The 15,861-nt window shown below is 35.7% G+C and overlaps 1 protein-coding gene across 2 annotated transcripts in view; it reads left to right on the top strand.

The window, feature by feature from the left end:
* The window catches only part of LOC120301236 (complement factor H-related protein 1-like), a 52,830-nt gene extending 38,566 nt beyond the window's left edge, over positions 1-14,264 (top strand). For both annotated transcript variants that reach the window (XM_039328180.1, XM_039328179.1), the window contains 5 exons: positions 1,031-1,207; positions 4,706-4,882; positions 10,484-10,666; positions 11,702-11,898; positions 13,695-14,264. In XM_039328180.1, coding sequence (XP_039184114.1) covers positions 1,031-1,207; positions 4,706-4,882; positions 10,484-10,666; positions 11,702-11,898; positions 13,695-13,700 — 740 coding nt within the window. In that variant the 3' untranslated portion in view covers positions 13,701-14,264. The remainder of the gene's footprint in view (positions 1-1,030; positions 1,208-4,705; positions 4,883-10,483; positions 10,667-11,701; positions 11,899-13,694) is intronic.
* The last annotated feature ends 1,597 nt before the right edge of the window (positions 14,265-15,861 follow it).

The following is a 15,861-nucleotide window of genomic DNA, read 5'->3' on the forward strand; positions in this document are numbered from 1 at the left end:
GCCCAAAAGCTCTTAGTTACAGTACATCAATTTAGAGGGATAAAGATAGGAAAAGTCTGATTCTTTAGATATTTAGACATTATCTCCCAAGCATTAGATACTTAGACCAAACAGGTAAATTGCCCACAAGAGATCTAGAGCAATTTGACGTTTCTTACTAAATAAAGACCTGATCCCTTTAAGATTTTTTTAAAGTTAAAAATAAAATTTCACAAAGCAACTTTCCATATTCCTCTCTGTGTTGAAGATGCATTGCAGGAGTTGGAATCTGAAATACCTTTCTTTGATGTGAGTTTGTTTTTGTAGATAATCCATAACCACTCATGTTCCTCTTCAAGAAAGAACATTTTAATATTTGTTTATAAAAAAAAATAGGACAGTCAGGGTGAGCTTTTCAACTTCCAATAGCCATTTTCCAGAAAATGGATGCAAGAAATTATTTGTAAAACTCAAACCTTAAACCAGTCATTTGTACATAAGGGCAACATCTTCAGAAATGGCACACTCTACGACTCTGTCCTGTGGCATCTAGAATAGTTCCCATTAGTTTCTGTTGATCTGCTTTTAGAATGTAGTTTTACTAAATCCTGAAACAACTCAAAAACTTTTGGTGGTTTCTTTTAGAGAAAAACAGGGCAGAGAAGCATTTTTTGCAAATCAAAAACCAAACTTTAATCAATTTCTTCAGCTTATTCCCTTGCGAAAGAAAATGAATTTTAGTAAATACACACTGCAGTTATACTTAAATAACACAACATTAAATTATGCTCTTCTGATTTAATAGTCTAGATTATATCTCATAATCTCCTGCAATATTTAGGATTCTATTTAAAAAATGTATTGGACTTCTGAAACATACAGCCCCCCATGAAGGAATTCTTTCCAAAGGTTAGGGTAAATTGAACTGGGCTCTCGCATCTTAACTTTTAAAAAACTGGCATTGATAATGATATGCAGAATTGTTAATGTTTAAAGAAATCAGCATAAATTAATTTGTGTTGAAAGTAGCCTTTTCCATTTTGTTTTTCAGAAAAGTCATGTGGTCCACCCCCGGAAATCCACAATGCTTCATTGCAGCAAGAAGACAGAGAAGAATATGATCCTGGAGAAATAATAAACTATAAATGCAATCGAGGATTTTATGCTGAAGGCAATGCTAGCAAAACATGTAGAAAAGGAGAATGGATGGGATCGTTCACTTGTGTTGGTACAGTTATTTTATTTTTGAATTACTCCAGGTAATTGTTTTCTAAACAGAATTGTTGAAAAATGGTGTTTAAAGGAAAGAGGCCGCACTTGCTGTCTTACTTTTTGAATCTGTGGAGACTCAGGCAATCAGGCATTTGTTGTTCCAGAGACTGAATGATTCTTGCCATTGTATGGGCAAAGGCGGCTTCTTTAAATTAACCAATAGAAGAATTCTTGGAACTGACCAACATGTGAACAATTTTGTGACTTGAGATGGCCTAATATGGATGATATATTTTGTCATAATTTATTTTTGGCCTATATCTCTCTTCTATCTCTCTTGAATCACTTCAAAAAATTGAAATTAGCCATTTAGGATCTGTACTGGAATAAACATGATTTAATTATTTAATATCCACGCAGCAGAACAATTGTTCTAGCAAATGAGTTTTCTCACTTTTTCTCTTCTATTAAATATGAGAATAGCTCGTCTGAATAAATTGAATATAAAGGAACATTCTAAAAAAAATACCATTAATCCAAATATAGAGATACGGTAGAATATTTTCAAAACCTAAATTAGTCACTTAACACTCTGGTTTTGATCCTTATCTGCTTTAGTGAATGTCTGAAAAATCCTAGCACTGTTATCTTTATCCCTGATAAAAATTAATAAAAGTAAATAACAAAAACTACTTCTTTGCATCCTTTCTCCATTTAGACGCAATCTGTCCAGAACAGTTGCCTCCATTACTTTGATATCCAGTTTTGTGAGAGACTGATTGGAAAGGGAAAGGCCAGAATAGTCATCATGCAGAGGTTTATTAGACAACTTGTTCTCTGCATGCAGTTCTTAGAAGGATTTATCTGATTAAATTTCTTGCAGGATAATCCAGTTTTCAATACAATCTTTCAGAATTGCTCTAATACACAGTTACCAATTACATACCAACACTGTATTCTTCTTTTGCTTTTACAAACAAAATTAGTAAAGAGATTTTATAGAGGTTCCCCCAACCCCCAGGTTGACACTCATCCTACAAAATAAATTTCAGGGGAAATTACTTACACAAACACACCACCACCATTAAAGTAAGGCTGATCAGGTACAGTATCGTGATAGTGATGATTGAAAGCACACAGTGTCATTTCTTCAAGAAGGATAGAAACAGGCACTGTAGGAGGAAGAGGAGGTTCCATTGTCTGTAGCCTCACATTCCCTTCACCTCAAAAGGAAGCAGCCTCAAGCCTGCATGGCCACCCTTGTATTTTTTTTTTCTGTAAAAATTTTTATTTTCAACTTTACAATACATAACAATCTTACAAATACTTCAGATAAAAAATAAAACAAATTGATACACACCACATTCGGTCTTGCCCGCCCATTTCTCCCCAAACCGCATCCCACCTCAAACCAACTTACTTCTTTCCCTCTTTTTCTTCACTCAGCCCCTCTCCTCCTTCACCTCAACCTTCCTACATACTTCTCACCTTCTTCTCCTCCCTCTTGATGCGGTCCAGGGGAAATGCCCGAGCAGTTCCTTTCTCAAAATTAAAACATTAATATTATATACAATAAGACTATTTCTACTTTATCTGAATTACTTAAACTTCAACCCATCCACCCCCCACCCCTCTCCCCCCACCCTCCTCCCCCCGACTTCCCAGAGCAAAATACAGGATTATGCAAACATATTAAATATAATCTATTTAAGTTTACTAATTATACAATGAACAAAATCATAAAAACCTTTAACTCTCTTCAAACTTTAACATCATAACTTTATAAACAAAATCATTACTCATAGAATAAGTGAAACTTTGTAGTTCCATATTTCTTCTGAACATATTCTATCCATCTTCTCCATACGTTAAAATATCTCTCTTGTGAATGGTCCTTTAAATAAGCAGAAATTTTAGCCATTTCTGCTAAATTAGAAACCTTAAATACCCATTCTTCTAAAGAAGGCAGAGTATCCTTCTTCCAATATTGACCCACCAGTAATCTTGCTGCTGTTATTAAATTCAACATTAAAATAGTTTCTTTAACATTAAAGTCCACGAAAATTCCCAAAAGAAACAGCTGGGGAGTAAACTTAATCTTCCTTTTAAAAACCTTTTGAATGTTCCACCAAATCATAATCCAGAAGGCTTTAATAACTTTACAAGTCCACCAAACATGAAAATGGGTTGCATCCAAGCAACCACATCTCCAACATTTAGGTTGCAGGTTCGGGTACATACAGGACAGCTTTTTAGGATCCAGATGCCATCTATAAAACATTTTGTAAAAATTTTCCCTCAAATTCTGGGCTTGCGTAGATTTAACATTTCTAGTCCAAATTACCTCCCATAAGTCCAACGAGATTGGTTCTTGAATATTCTGGGCCCATTTAATCATAAAATCTTTAACTAACTCTGTTTCTAAATCCAATTTTATTAACTCATTATAAATTCTTTTAATATGGGCACATTTCTGATCCTTGATCTGAATTACCAAATTTTCATCTACTAAAGTAATTCCCACTTTCTTATCCAAAGTCCATCTCTGCACAATTTGCAAATATTGAAACCACGATTGTAAAATGTTTTCTTGCCTTAACACATCAGAAGACTTTAATTGCCAATCAGTACCCAACCAAATAAGTAACTCTTTATACGAAATGTTGTCAAAATTCACCCCCTTGGAAACCCCCTGGATTGCTTGTCCAGGGATCCCCTAAATAGGTATTTTATAATTTAACTTATAATAATATTTTTTCCAAACTCGGAGTAAAGCATATCTTAAAATATGTGACTTAAAGACCAAATCTACTTTCTTATCAAAAATTAAATATGCATGCCAACCATATAATAAATCCCACCTTCAAGAACAAGAATATCTCTATTTGTTAAATTGAGCCAGTCACTTACTAAAGTTAAAGTGGCCGCATCATAATATAATTTCAAATTTGGTGCTTTAAGTCCACCTCTTTCTCGAGCATCTTGTAAAATCTTAAACTTTACGCCCCAAATAAATTTATTAATACCCTTCTTCCACTCATCCAAATTAGCATCCTTCTTTAAAATGGGTATCATCTGAAACAAAAAAAGAAACTTTGGTAGAACATTCATCTTCACTACTGAAATTCTCCCTAATAACGATAGTTGTAGCTTTTGCCAATCATTTAAATCTTTTTGAACTTTAACCCATAAGCTCATAATTATTCTTATACAATTTTCCATTAGATGTTGTAATATAAACTCCTAAATACTTAACCTTATTAACTATTTCATAACCGGTTGTTTCAGCTATAAAATCTTTTCCCTTCCTAGACATATTTTTCAATAATATTTTAGTTTTATTCTTATTTACCTTAAAACCAGAGACCGGTCCATGCCACCCTTGTATTTTCTGTGTCATATGATGTGCATGATCTGTTTTGGTTTCAAAAGTGGAAGCATGTTTAGAGACACTTGCTTTGAGAAAACCAATGCATTTTATCTAAATGGGACTATTTTTTAATTATCATTTTAGATGTAAGATGTTCTTCTCCCCCTCAAATTCAAAATGGTCGAATTGTTAATATAATAAAGGAGACGTATTTGCCTCAGGAGAAGGTGCAGTATCGATGCAACCCACGTTATGCTCTTCTTGGGTCTCCTTTCGTTAAATGTTTGAAGAAACGTTGGTCACAAGCACCACGTTGTTCAGGTATTTATGTACAGATCTTCACTATGTCAAAATAAAGATAGAATTGGAAATTAATTTGCTTTAACTTCACTGTCTCTTTCAGATTATTTTGAAAAGATTCTGTCAAGTTTTTTCAATATTTTATTGCTAGAATTATAAAATTTAATGTCCCTGTGAAAGGAGAATATATTTTCATTAACATTGCCCCTCTTCTGCAAAATTTTGAATTTCTACTTTTATAAATCTATTGAGTTCATTTTATAGCTCAAAGTTTTTTCCTCACTTGGAAGAGTATGTGTCCCTTGGAGCACAAACATTGATCTCTATTTCACAATTAGCCTCTCCTCAGTCCTATGATACTGTATAACACAAAACTGCTTGTCATTTTAAAAATCTCAAAAGTATAACTTATGTTAACTTCTCCATCCATTTTTACAACTACAGTCATTGTACCAAGATATATAGATTGGCCCATTTGCTTCATTTTTTCCATTTATTAATAATTTGTACTCCCTTTTCCCTTTCAAATCTAATTATTTGAGAGTTTCCTACATCACTCCTCATTGCACCATTCACATATCTAAAGTTTGTTTGCCCTTCATTTCCATTCTCAGCCAACAATATGACTTCACCCATAAATGAAAATATATTCACATTCATGTCCCCAACCAATGCAAGCCTTCTTATAATTATTCATTATACTTTTATAAAGGAATGTATAATAATTAAATATCACGGGGAGGGAGGGAAATCACATATTCATGTCTTACTTCCTGCTTACTTAAGTGTTCCTTTGATTGTCATGCTTGCTTTATATGTCTCTAATACCTCTATTATCACATTCAGGAACCAACTTTCAACTGTACACAGAATATTCCGTAATTCCAAGCCTGTTCTTTTTATCATAAACTTTTCCTAAATCAACAAACTTGCAATAGAATTTCTTTCTCACATACAAATATTTCTTAATTTTAAGAAATTAAGAATTTCTTAATTCCTTTGTCCGCCTAAAGGACAACAATATCACTTGTATATCTCTGCCAAGCATAAAACCTTTTTGCACTTCCCCAATTTTGCTCATTCTCTCCCAGGTACATTCATAGGAACAATTAATAAACCAATCTCCCTGTAGCTTTTCACTCACCCACACTACCTTTCCCTTTCCATGGGAACAATATGAGCCTTCTCCCAATTTTAAATTAAACATCCATGTATAATAAGCCACACAGATTTTCCACTATTTCATAATCCATTTCTTTGTAACATTTATGTGCCACCACTTGTCCTCCAGGAGACCAAGACAAAGCAATACCTCCTTGATTTTTCTTCCTCAGAAACCCATCTTGGATGGTATGTTGGGCTGAAAAAGCATGAGTGGTCCCAAATCATCCTTTGAAGTACCCTGGCTGATGGTCAACTTGAATTTCGGTTCCCCAGCCCTAGGCACTGTAATCACTTCACACTGAAAACATATTTTAAATTTTCTCCCAATACACCATCTAATTTGCCTACCCTACCATTTTTTTTCAGCATTTATGGTCTTTTTGTGACTTTTCTTTTGGTGATAATATCGATAGCATTCTATCCATATTTTTCAGTTCCATCCTTCAATCTATCCCTATTCTTTGCATGCTCATTTGTAGCATCATATTTGCATGCTTCTTCCAGCATCCCCTCACTTCAGTTTCATCCCAACTCATTGTTTCCCTTTTTTAAAAAAACAAAACAAAATAAACAAAAACCCCTCTATATAGTCTGCAGAAGGCTCCATGTTCAGGCTTTTCAGCTTACTCCAATAATTATGAAGGAAATTTTTAAATTTCCTTCATAATTGTGCTGCATTTTCTCTGCCCTTCTGAATAACAGCAACTCTTAAATGTTTATTCTCTTTGGCTACTTTTTTTTTTTTTTTTGCAATTCTCTGAGCACATTATAAACTGTCTTGCTCTCATCTTTATTTTTATTTCCCACAATTGTTCCCTTATATATTTTCTTGTTTACAGTCTTTTCCAGTTCAACACTAAGCATCGTCTAAACATTTAGCTGCTCACTAATATTATATTTCATGTTTATCAGTATCATAATCCCACTCACTTTTGAACTATATTTTTCAGTCTGTTACTAGCACCTTTTCATGTTGGTTTTCTAGTAATTCTTAAAATTAATCTAATTGCTAATGTAATCTGGCGGAATTATGGTTTGACTTTTTGCAAGACTGCTATGTTCAGTTGAATTACTTTCACTTTATTATTCATATTACTTTGCTCTATGTCCATCATTTTTTCTGAAGACGCAGACATGTTCTGCCCAAATACAAAAACTCCCTTATGCTTCATTAAGTCTTTCACATTTTTTCATAAACTATCCCAGGATGTTGTAGGTTCATTTCTTTGCTTCACATAAACATGAACAAATATATGCTTAACACATGTATTCAAAGCATAAAGTTCTATCATTAAGCATTAAATCCCAAATAATTACTGTTTTCATTCATTCTTTCATCATTCTGAATGATTCACTCACTTTTTCTGTAATCTTTTATTTTCTCCCATTCTTTCATGCTCCCCAATTTTATTTTATTTTTATTTTTTTGCCCTAGATTGCAATCATTCCGAAGGCTACACACCTTTTCCCAAAACCCATCTTGGGATATTTCATAATTATCATTCAGTGGAGCATAACTTGCCCTATCTTCAACCTACATTTTTCTACCTTAATGCATTCCCCATCAATCTTGATTGTACAACTCCACCTTTTCTTACTGGTTACCCTTAACCATCTTGAGAAGAAGACCTATATTTCTATCCCTTGGGACTTAATCATTGGTATTTGGGCAAGGTTGATAAAATGGTATATTTTCCACCGAAATCCCTTGCCAATAGAATCTGAGATCCAGAAAACTTTTCAATCATTGCCCATATGTCCTCCCAATGGTTTGATTCATGTCTGCTAATTTGAGTAACTCGGTCTTTAATTTGGCTGGTTCCTGATTTCCCCGTAAGAGTATGCTAATATATGAGAACTCTTCAAATTCTGATTTTTCTTTCTATTCTTTGAAGTCTGCCTTACATCTTCCTATACACCTTTTAGTTGTATTGCCCAATTTCTCATTGGAATTTTATTCACAGAATCTGTTCACAAGATCTGATGCTTTCATCAAAATGCAAATTATACCCTTTTGTTATGGCTGCAATATGATGACATTAGTACAAATGGGGCAGAGGATGTACACTTTTTTTCCATTGTCCCCCCCGCCCCCTCCAGCCACTTGACATCTTCCCTTCTCATAAATGCCTCCTCCAGAAGTAAATCAAAGCCTTCATAGAAAAGAGTGTAATTAGAGAAATAGATAAGAGTTCTAGGCAACAGGATCAAAATGGGAAGAGGTTTTTCAGAAAATAAAACATTTTCATGTAGTAGTCTTAGACAGGAGCCAGAGGGTGGCCAATTACAGATGAAGACATCCCTTATATTTAATACCAGTGACATGTTCCTGACGTCATGGCCAGTCTTTGGATAGCAGATTCTCAGTAGCCCATGTATTCAGCTGTTAGTAAATGCTAGATCAGTTAATAACAAAGCTTCTCTTATTTGTGGCTTTATTGATGAAGAGCAGCCAACCTGGCATTTATCACCAAGTCCAGGAACACTCCAGAATGGGGAGTCTCCCTCTCAGAGATGTGTGCAGCTGGGTTTAGGGTTTAGCACCAGTTAAGACCTCAGGGTAGAGGAGAAGGAGGTATCATCCAGGAATCTCTTTTGGCCACCATATTCCTATCCAAGGTCATCTACAGCCCAACTCATGACAATAGTCACATTCCAGATATGATTTTCTTGAAGCAATGGGAATGTGATCTGGCAGGATACCCTGGGAATTCTACTCTGACTATGACCTGGAATCAGAATATGGCTACGCTTTGGATAGGATTGCATCCATGCAGCCTCTTTTAACCCTTCTCTCCTGGCCTTCTCCATGATTCATGGAGGAGTTAAGGGTTTGAAAAAGGTCAAGAGATGTCTAGAGAGGCACTGGAGGAAAACAAGGGACAAATCTGACAGGACACAGATCAGAGTCATTGTTAAGGTAGCTTTGTGGTGGTAAGAGTGGTGAAACAATACATTATTTTTCTGCTCTTATCTCATTTGCAGAGTGCCACCCAATGGCCATACTTAAGATGATAGGGTTCCTCCTGGGAAGGAGGACTTGGATGATCATCTTCAGGGCCATGTGGAGGAATTTGTGGAACACCTGATGGAAAAAGTTGCTTGTATCCATTCTCAAACATAGAGCAGGGCCATTAGAGATGGCTTACCCAGTTATCTGGGAAAAGATTGATCTTGTTAGGACAGGGTCCTCAACGCTGTCAATGCAACTACCTGCATTTTAAATCCATGTCTATCCTGGCTGGTGAAAATCTCCATGATGGTGACCTCCAGGTCATGATCAATGCATCACTGCAGAAGGGAGCATGCATGGGACTTTAAAGAAACATTATGCTGTCCCCTCCTTAGATGCTGTGGGTGTCTGAATGGGGGAACCTCAGGCTTCAAATGAACCCTGATAAGACTGTGTTGCTATGGCTGCTTGGAGCTTTGGGATCTGGGCATTTAACATCTTCAGTTCTGGATGGGATTGCACTGCCCTAGACAGATCCTGTGTACAACCTATGGGTTCTCTTAGATTCACAATGCCTGTTCAATGGTGCATGTAACATTGCTGTAATATGAGTTGCACTAGTTGCTGGTTTGCTTCTGAGTCCAATTCAGTGGGTTAGACATCATCTTTAAAGCCCTTCATGGTATGGGAGACTGTCTCACCCCAATGGGATTGACCCACCCCGCTCCTTCCTGCAAAAGGAACATGCTGCAGACCTTCTCAGTCAAGGAACTTCGGCTGGCAGGATCTAGTAATCTGCTATGCCTCCCCGACCCCAAAAAAAATATCTAGAAAAATCTTGCTGCTGAAGGCAAAATACACCCTCATCCTCTAGGCCTTCTGGATTTGCCTTAAAAACTGGCTCAGCCAATTGGCCAATTGGAACCATGATGGGACATTTTACACTGGAAATGACTGGTGGACTAAGAAAGAAGATTCCACCAGTGTACTAATTATGTACTCTATTAATTTTAATGTTTATAATTTTTTAAAATGTTCTTGCTTTTATTGTTTTGCAAGCCGTCCCATCACTTCAATACTGACATAGGGGGCATAACATCCAATACAACTACACAATTTATTTGTGCAGGATTTGAACAGTTGTTAATGGAGAAAGGGTAATATAATTAAGAATGCCTTGGGCCATTTATCCCAGAGCAATTGCTATTCATTTTAACACAGATCTGACTTAAGGTATTAAGAAAGTAATGACACAATATGTTCTAAAGTTGAAAGACAACACTAGAGACAACACTGGTAATCATTTTCTGCCTATTAGTTAAATAAGCTGTAGGACATTGTTGCTTTTTAAAAATAAGAATTTGTGTACTTTTGCAATGTAATTTCTTATGTAGGTTTAAAACATTCTTTGTGTGCGTACACTATAATATTTGTAATCACGAGCATATTATATTGTAAACTATAATATTTGTAATTATGCTCAATAGATTCTGTATGTATTATAGATATTGGAGGGAAATGTGGACGCCCACCTCCTGTGGAGAATGGAGACATTGTGGACTCACCCAAGGCATACTATTTCCAATCTGAAAGTATAACTTATCAGTGCCAAAATTTCTATACAATGGAAGGTTCTCCCAGAGTGACTTGTCAAAATGGTCATTGGTCACAAACACCAACATGTAGAGGTATAACTAATATCTATAATTTTTATAGATTTATTCTTTATAGATAAATATTGTACTTTGGGAATGGAATAAATTTCATGACATCAGAGCTGTTATGTCAGTATGTTCATGTCAGAAGGTATTTTACTGCCTTGTAATGGAATTAGAAGCGGTAGTATTCTGAAGCAAGATAAAGTAAATCTCTCAGGGAGAAACTGCCTAATAATGAACAATCGTACAAAATCTTCCACCATTTACAAATGTTGTCCTCATTTTGTGTAAACTTGCCACTGAAATTCTGCTTTCCCTAAGCTACATTTCATAACAAACACCTTTTTAATCAATGGCATGACTGAAAAGAATTTGTAAAAAATTCACATTTTAGTTTACTTGAGTTCAGTATGTAGATTTCTTTTTTCTTAGTATTTCATAGCTGAGAACACATTGCACTCTAATCATCATCATCATCATCAATCAATCAATCAATCAATCAATCATTCCTTGAACAAAAATTACAAAAAAGCATGTTTCTCAACAATCGCATAGGATTTTGGTTTTGTTTTTTGAATGATAGCAATACTTGAATCTCTAAGGAACTAAAATTATTGTTTTTTAAATAGGCATTTTATATATGGAGGCAGACTATTCTCTTTTGACTTAATCACGTCTACCCTGATTAGTCAATGTTGAAAAAGAAGATATAAGGTGACATTTTAAGAGAAGTTGTCTGAATATGGTCTTCTACTAATTGAGATATTCAGTATGAGGAAATTTGGAAGAAGGAGGAGACTAAAACATTTTTCTTCTTCCTTTTACACATGTAACGTTGTCTTGCTTAAAAGAGGTTTGTGTATGTTAGGTAGTTTAGTTCATGACTGATAATAGTTGAAAGACAAAAGGAAAAGGGAGGGACAAAGAGAGAGAGAATTCCTTTTACATAGCTCTCTAATCATTTTATCCTCCTGAAACATAGAATTTCTAACCTAAACTTTAATTGTTTTATCAAATGAATACTTCAAACTTTCTATATGTCATTTGATCTGTGTCCTTCTGCAGCTGCTTGTACAGTAAATGAAGAAGATATGAGACAACACAATATAAGACTGAAGTGGAGTAATGGGGATAAAATATATTCTGCAGATGGAAATATCGTTGAATTTGAATGTATAAGACGCCATAAACTACATCCAAATTCTGGCACATTAAGAGTTAATTGTGTGAATGGGAAATTTGACTATCCGCATTGCATTCCTGTATGTATACTTTTAGAAAAATATTTTAATTTACCAATATTAACATTTCTTTCTCTTTTTTGTAAATTTATTTATGCATTAAAATAATCACTTAAAATAGTCAAAAGTCTGGCAGCTAAAATTGTAGATGTAATAGATTCTGAGGTAACTTGGTCTTCTGCAATTCTTCTAAATCAGAACAATTCTTAAGATTCCTGTGATCTAAATAAAATTCCCTCCGTTCAGAGCAATGGAAGAGAAGCACTATGGGGATGGGGGGGGGTAATACTTAAAAATAATGAGGAATGGGGCACGGAATGCTGAATCTGCCAGCATTTCATCTCTTCTGGTCTTTTGCTGAATCCAGACAGATTCCAAGATGAATACCAGGAGATTTCTCTGTGCTGGGGGTGAAATGAGTGGAAACTCTGCTTTAAACCCAGTGGGCTATTTTCACTGATTTCATTGGCCTGAGTGCAACAAATTTAGTTGCCTCAAAATGAATGGTTCCAAATAAACGCCCATACATTCTACTTTATTTATTTCATTTGCATTGATATAGAAATATTTTCCTTCTCTTTAAACTTGCATATTCTTATTCACTTACTCATGTGTCTACATGCATATTTATAAATACCTGTCAGAAGCCACAGGACCAGAACAAAAAATAAAATTAATTGAATTAGTAACCACTAATACTAATATAGCAATAGCGCTTAGACTTTTAGACCACTCCATAGCATTTTACAACCCTCTCTAAGCCGTTTACAGACTCAGCATATTGACTCCAAATATCTGGTCCTCATTTTACCAACCTTGGAAGGATGGAAGGCTGAGTCAACCTTGAGCTGGTTAGTATCAAACTCCTGGCAAAGGGAACACAGAGTTAGCCTGCAATAGTGCGTTCAAACCACTGCACCACCAGGTCTGTGTAATCATACATTATTTACTACATGTAAAATAAAGCATCCCATGAAATATTTCTAAGCTTAGAATAGATAGAAAAATAGATTGAACAAGAAGATCCTCTGAAACGAATTGGACAATATTGATTGATTATCCATCACTAAATGAAATTCTATTGATCCCAGTCCACATAGTTCTTCTTTCCCATTGCTCTGAATGGAAGAAATTTAGTTTGGATAACAGAAATCTTATTATATGATGGGATTTGCATTTGAATAATGGTATTAGTGAAATACAAATCTCTGTTGAGATTTACATGTAAATATCCAATATTTCTATAGTGGACATTTTATTAGAACATCTTAGTTGATAAAAAATGAGGACTTTCTTGGCCTTGCTGGACTACAGTTCCCAGTATTCTTCTATTGGCCGTGTTGTCTGAGGATAATGGGAATTTGTTTATTTGCTGCATTTGTGTTCCATCTTTCCTCAAATGGATCCCCTGTGAGGATGATTTAAAGTTTGGTAACATCTCATTCCCAAATCCTATTTGGAGTGAGATTCATTCAGATTCATTCTGAGTGCCAAAGTTTATTTCCCAAAATATCAAGAATGCCTAATAAATTATTAAAGGTTATTACATTTGATTGTGTCAAAAGTCATCTTAAAAAATAGAAATTGCTCAGTGATAAAATGGTCTACAGTTTTTGAATCACTTGAATAGTTTTATTCATTTGATGTAAAAAATGGCGGTGCTGACATTTCAGAATTTTATTGTCCATGTAGTTTGATATTTTAAAATTATTTCAGGCTGCATTCTGCTGAAGATCAGATGATTCAGTTTAAAAAAGAATTACATAAAATGTACAGATGCAAATTTATTTCTTTACTGTTCACATTTTATTTTACAGAACTAAGTAAATGAACAAGAGAACATATACAGCATTGTTGAAGCAGAAGATGAGTGTCTGAAATCATATATCATTCTCTTTAATATGTTCACATGAAGCTGGATTGTATATAATTATAAACAGTGGATCCAAATCTAAAAGCCTGTTCCATAAAATGCAAATTTTACCAACTGTAATTACTGGGAAAATGATTAATTTCTAGACCTTCTTTAAGCAGATAAAATATTATAATGTAACATTATATATAACATCCCCTAAACTCCGCTGAAGATGTTACCTAGCCTGGTAATGAAATATTCAGATACCAACACACAAGCTCGGAGAACGAACCTCCACCCTCATAATGTAACATTATAAATACATTTTTTAAATGCATCTGGAGTGAAGAATGTAGATTATTTTCTATATATATATTTTAGCTGTAAACATTTGATTAATCTGAATTATCAACCAGCAGCCCATTTTAAAGCAATGACAATAGATCATTGAAATAGATGTTTTTACATATAGAGGTATTAAGTTCTTTAAAAAATAAAAAAAAATCCATAAATGATTTTTACTGTCACACAATTTTAGTATATTTTGTAAAGATACATTTAAAACTCCCGTTCACAATCTAATCCAAGATCCAGAAAGAGAGGCTCTGGAAATAGCCTAATCTACTTTGATGTTCAGAATCTGATGGAGGTTCAGCCAGATGGATTTCTATAATTGTTTTTGTTTTGCTTTGTTTTTGATAAATGCACGCATCCCCGGAGGTCAGCGCTCGTCGGCATGTATTAGCTCTAGAATTACCACAGTTATCCGAGTAACGGTGGGAGCGACCAAAGGAACCATAACTGATTTAATGAGCCATTCGCAGTTTCACTGTCACGCCCGTGTGTACTTAGACATGCATGGCTTAATCTTTGAGACAAGCATATGCTACTGGCAGGATCAACCAGGTAGCCGCCGAAGCTGCGCGGGATCGGAGCCGGCCGGCCGGCCGAGGCGTGCCGGTGGGGTGGGCCCGGCTCCGGGTCACCCTCTCCGCCGCGTGGTGGGGCCGGAGAGGGGAACGCGGCACTCGAGGTGGTGGCGCCGGGGCGGGCGGTGAGGCTGGGTGTCCCGCTCGCCCCGGCCAGGGGGGGTCTCTCTGGGACGGCCGTTTATTTGTTTTTTATAGTACAAAATTATACATTTATAAGTAATTAAAGATTAAAATAAAGTTTAGAAATTGGCACGGGCTTTCCAAACTACATTCCTACAAAAGCTGTTATTTAAAACCGAATGGGCTAGAATTTGCCATGACTGATTCATTGTTCTATACGAAGTGAACCCATTCAAAGTGAGTGTTGTAGCAAGTGTTTGAACTAACAATTCCCTCATTTTTGGTTTACCATAGACTAACAAGGCTATGCTTCCTTTAATGAACAAAGTGAAGGGGACTTCATAATGAATTTGATGTGTCCTTCTTGAATGTGATAGAGCTGTTTGGTGGAAACTTATAGAGAAGTATAAGATATTATCTCACTGGCCTTTTTTAAGCATTAATTGATTTGCCAGATTAGGTCAGCCAGCTGATGTAGCTGATGGAATACAAGTAATCCTTGTTTAGCAGCCACGATTGGAACCAACAATTCAGTTGTTACAAAAAATAGTTGCTAAGTGAAAAATCATGTGAGTACGTTTGATTTTATTTCAGCTCCCTTTGCTTTATAGCAGGGTTGTCAAACTGCCAGCCAGTGGACTAGATGTGTCACATGGAAGCCCTGCATACCCCATTGCTGGCAATGGCAAAACTGTCCTAATACGTTGCACAACGTCACTTGACGTCACAAGTTTAACATGTCTGCTTTATAGCATCAGATGGATATGACCCCATATACCTAGTGAGCCCAAATGAAGGGACTCACAAGGAAGCCAGATAAAAGGGAAGATCTTGCTGCTCCCCACCCTTTGGAATGTTCACTCTGATGCTGGGATAATTAGCAAGAAGAGAATGTTTATAGTTGCATTGAGTTGAGGGAAAGGGATTACAAGAGTGTAAACAGGCACACCAAGGGGAATATACATTGAAATGCACATACTAGTGCCAGCTGTTTGCCTAGCCCTAGTGCAACTCATGAATCTCTTAGAATGTGTCTTCCAACTTCCTGCCAGGTTCCTGGTTTTACTTGTGGGAAGC

This window comes from Crotalus tigris, unplaced genomic scaffold (genome assembly GCF_016545835.1).
Source record: "Crotalus tigris isolate CLP2741 ecotype Arizona unplaced genomic scaffold, ASM1654583v1 scf7180000024372.1857965, whole genome shotgun sequence".
Taxonomy (NCBI): Eukaryota; Metazoa; Chordata; class Lepidosauria; order Squamata; family Viperidae; genus Crotalus; species Crotalus tigris.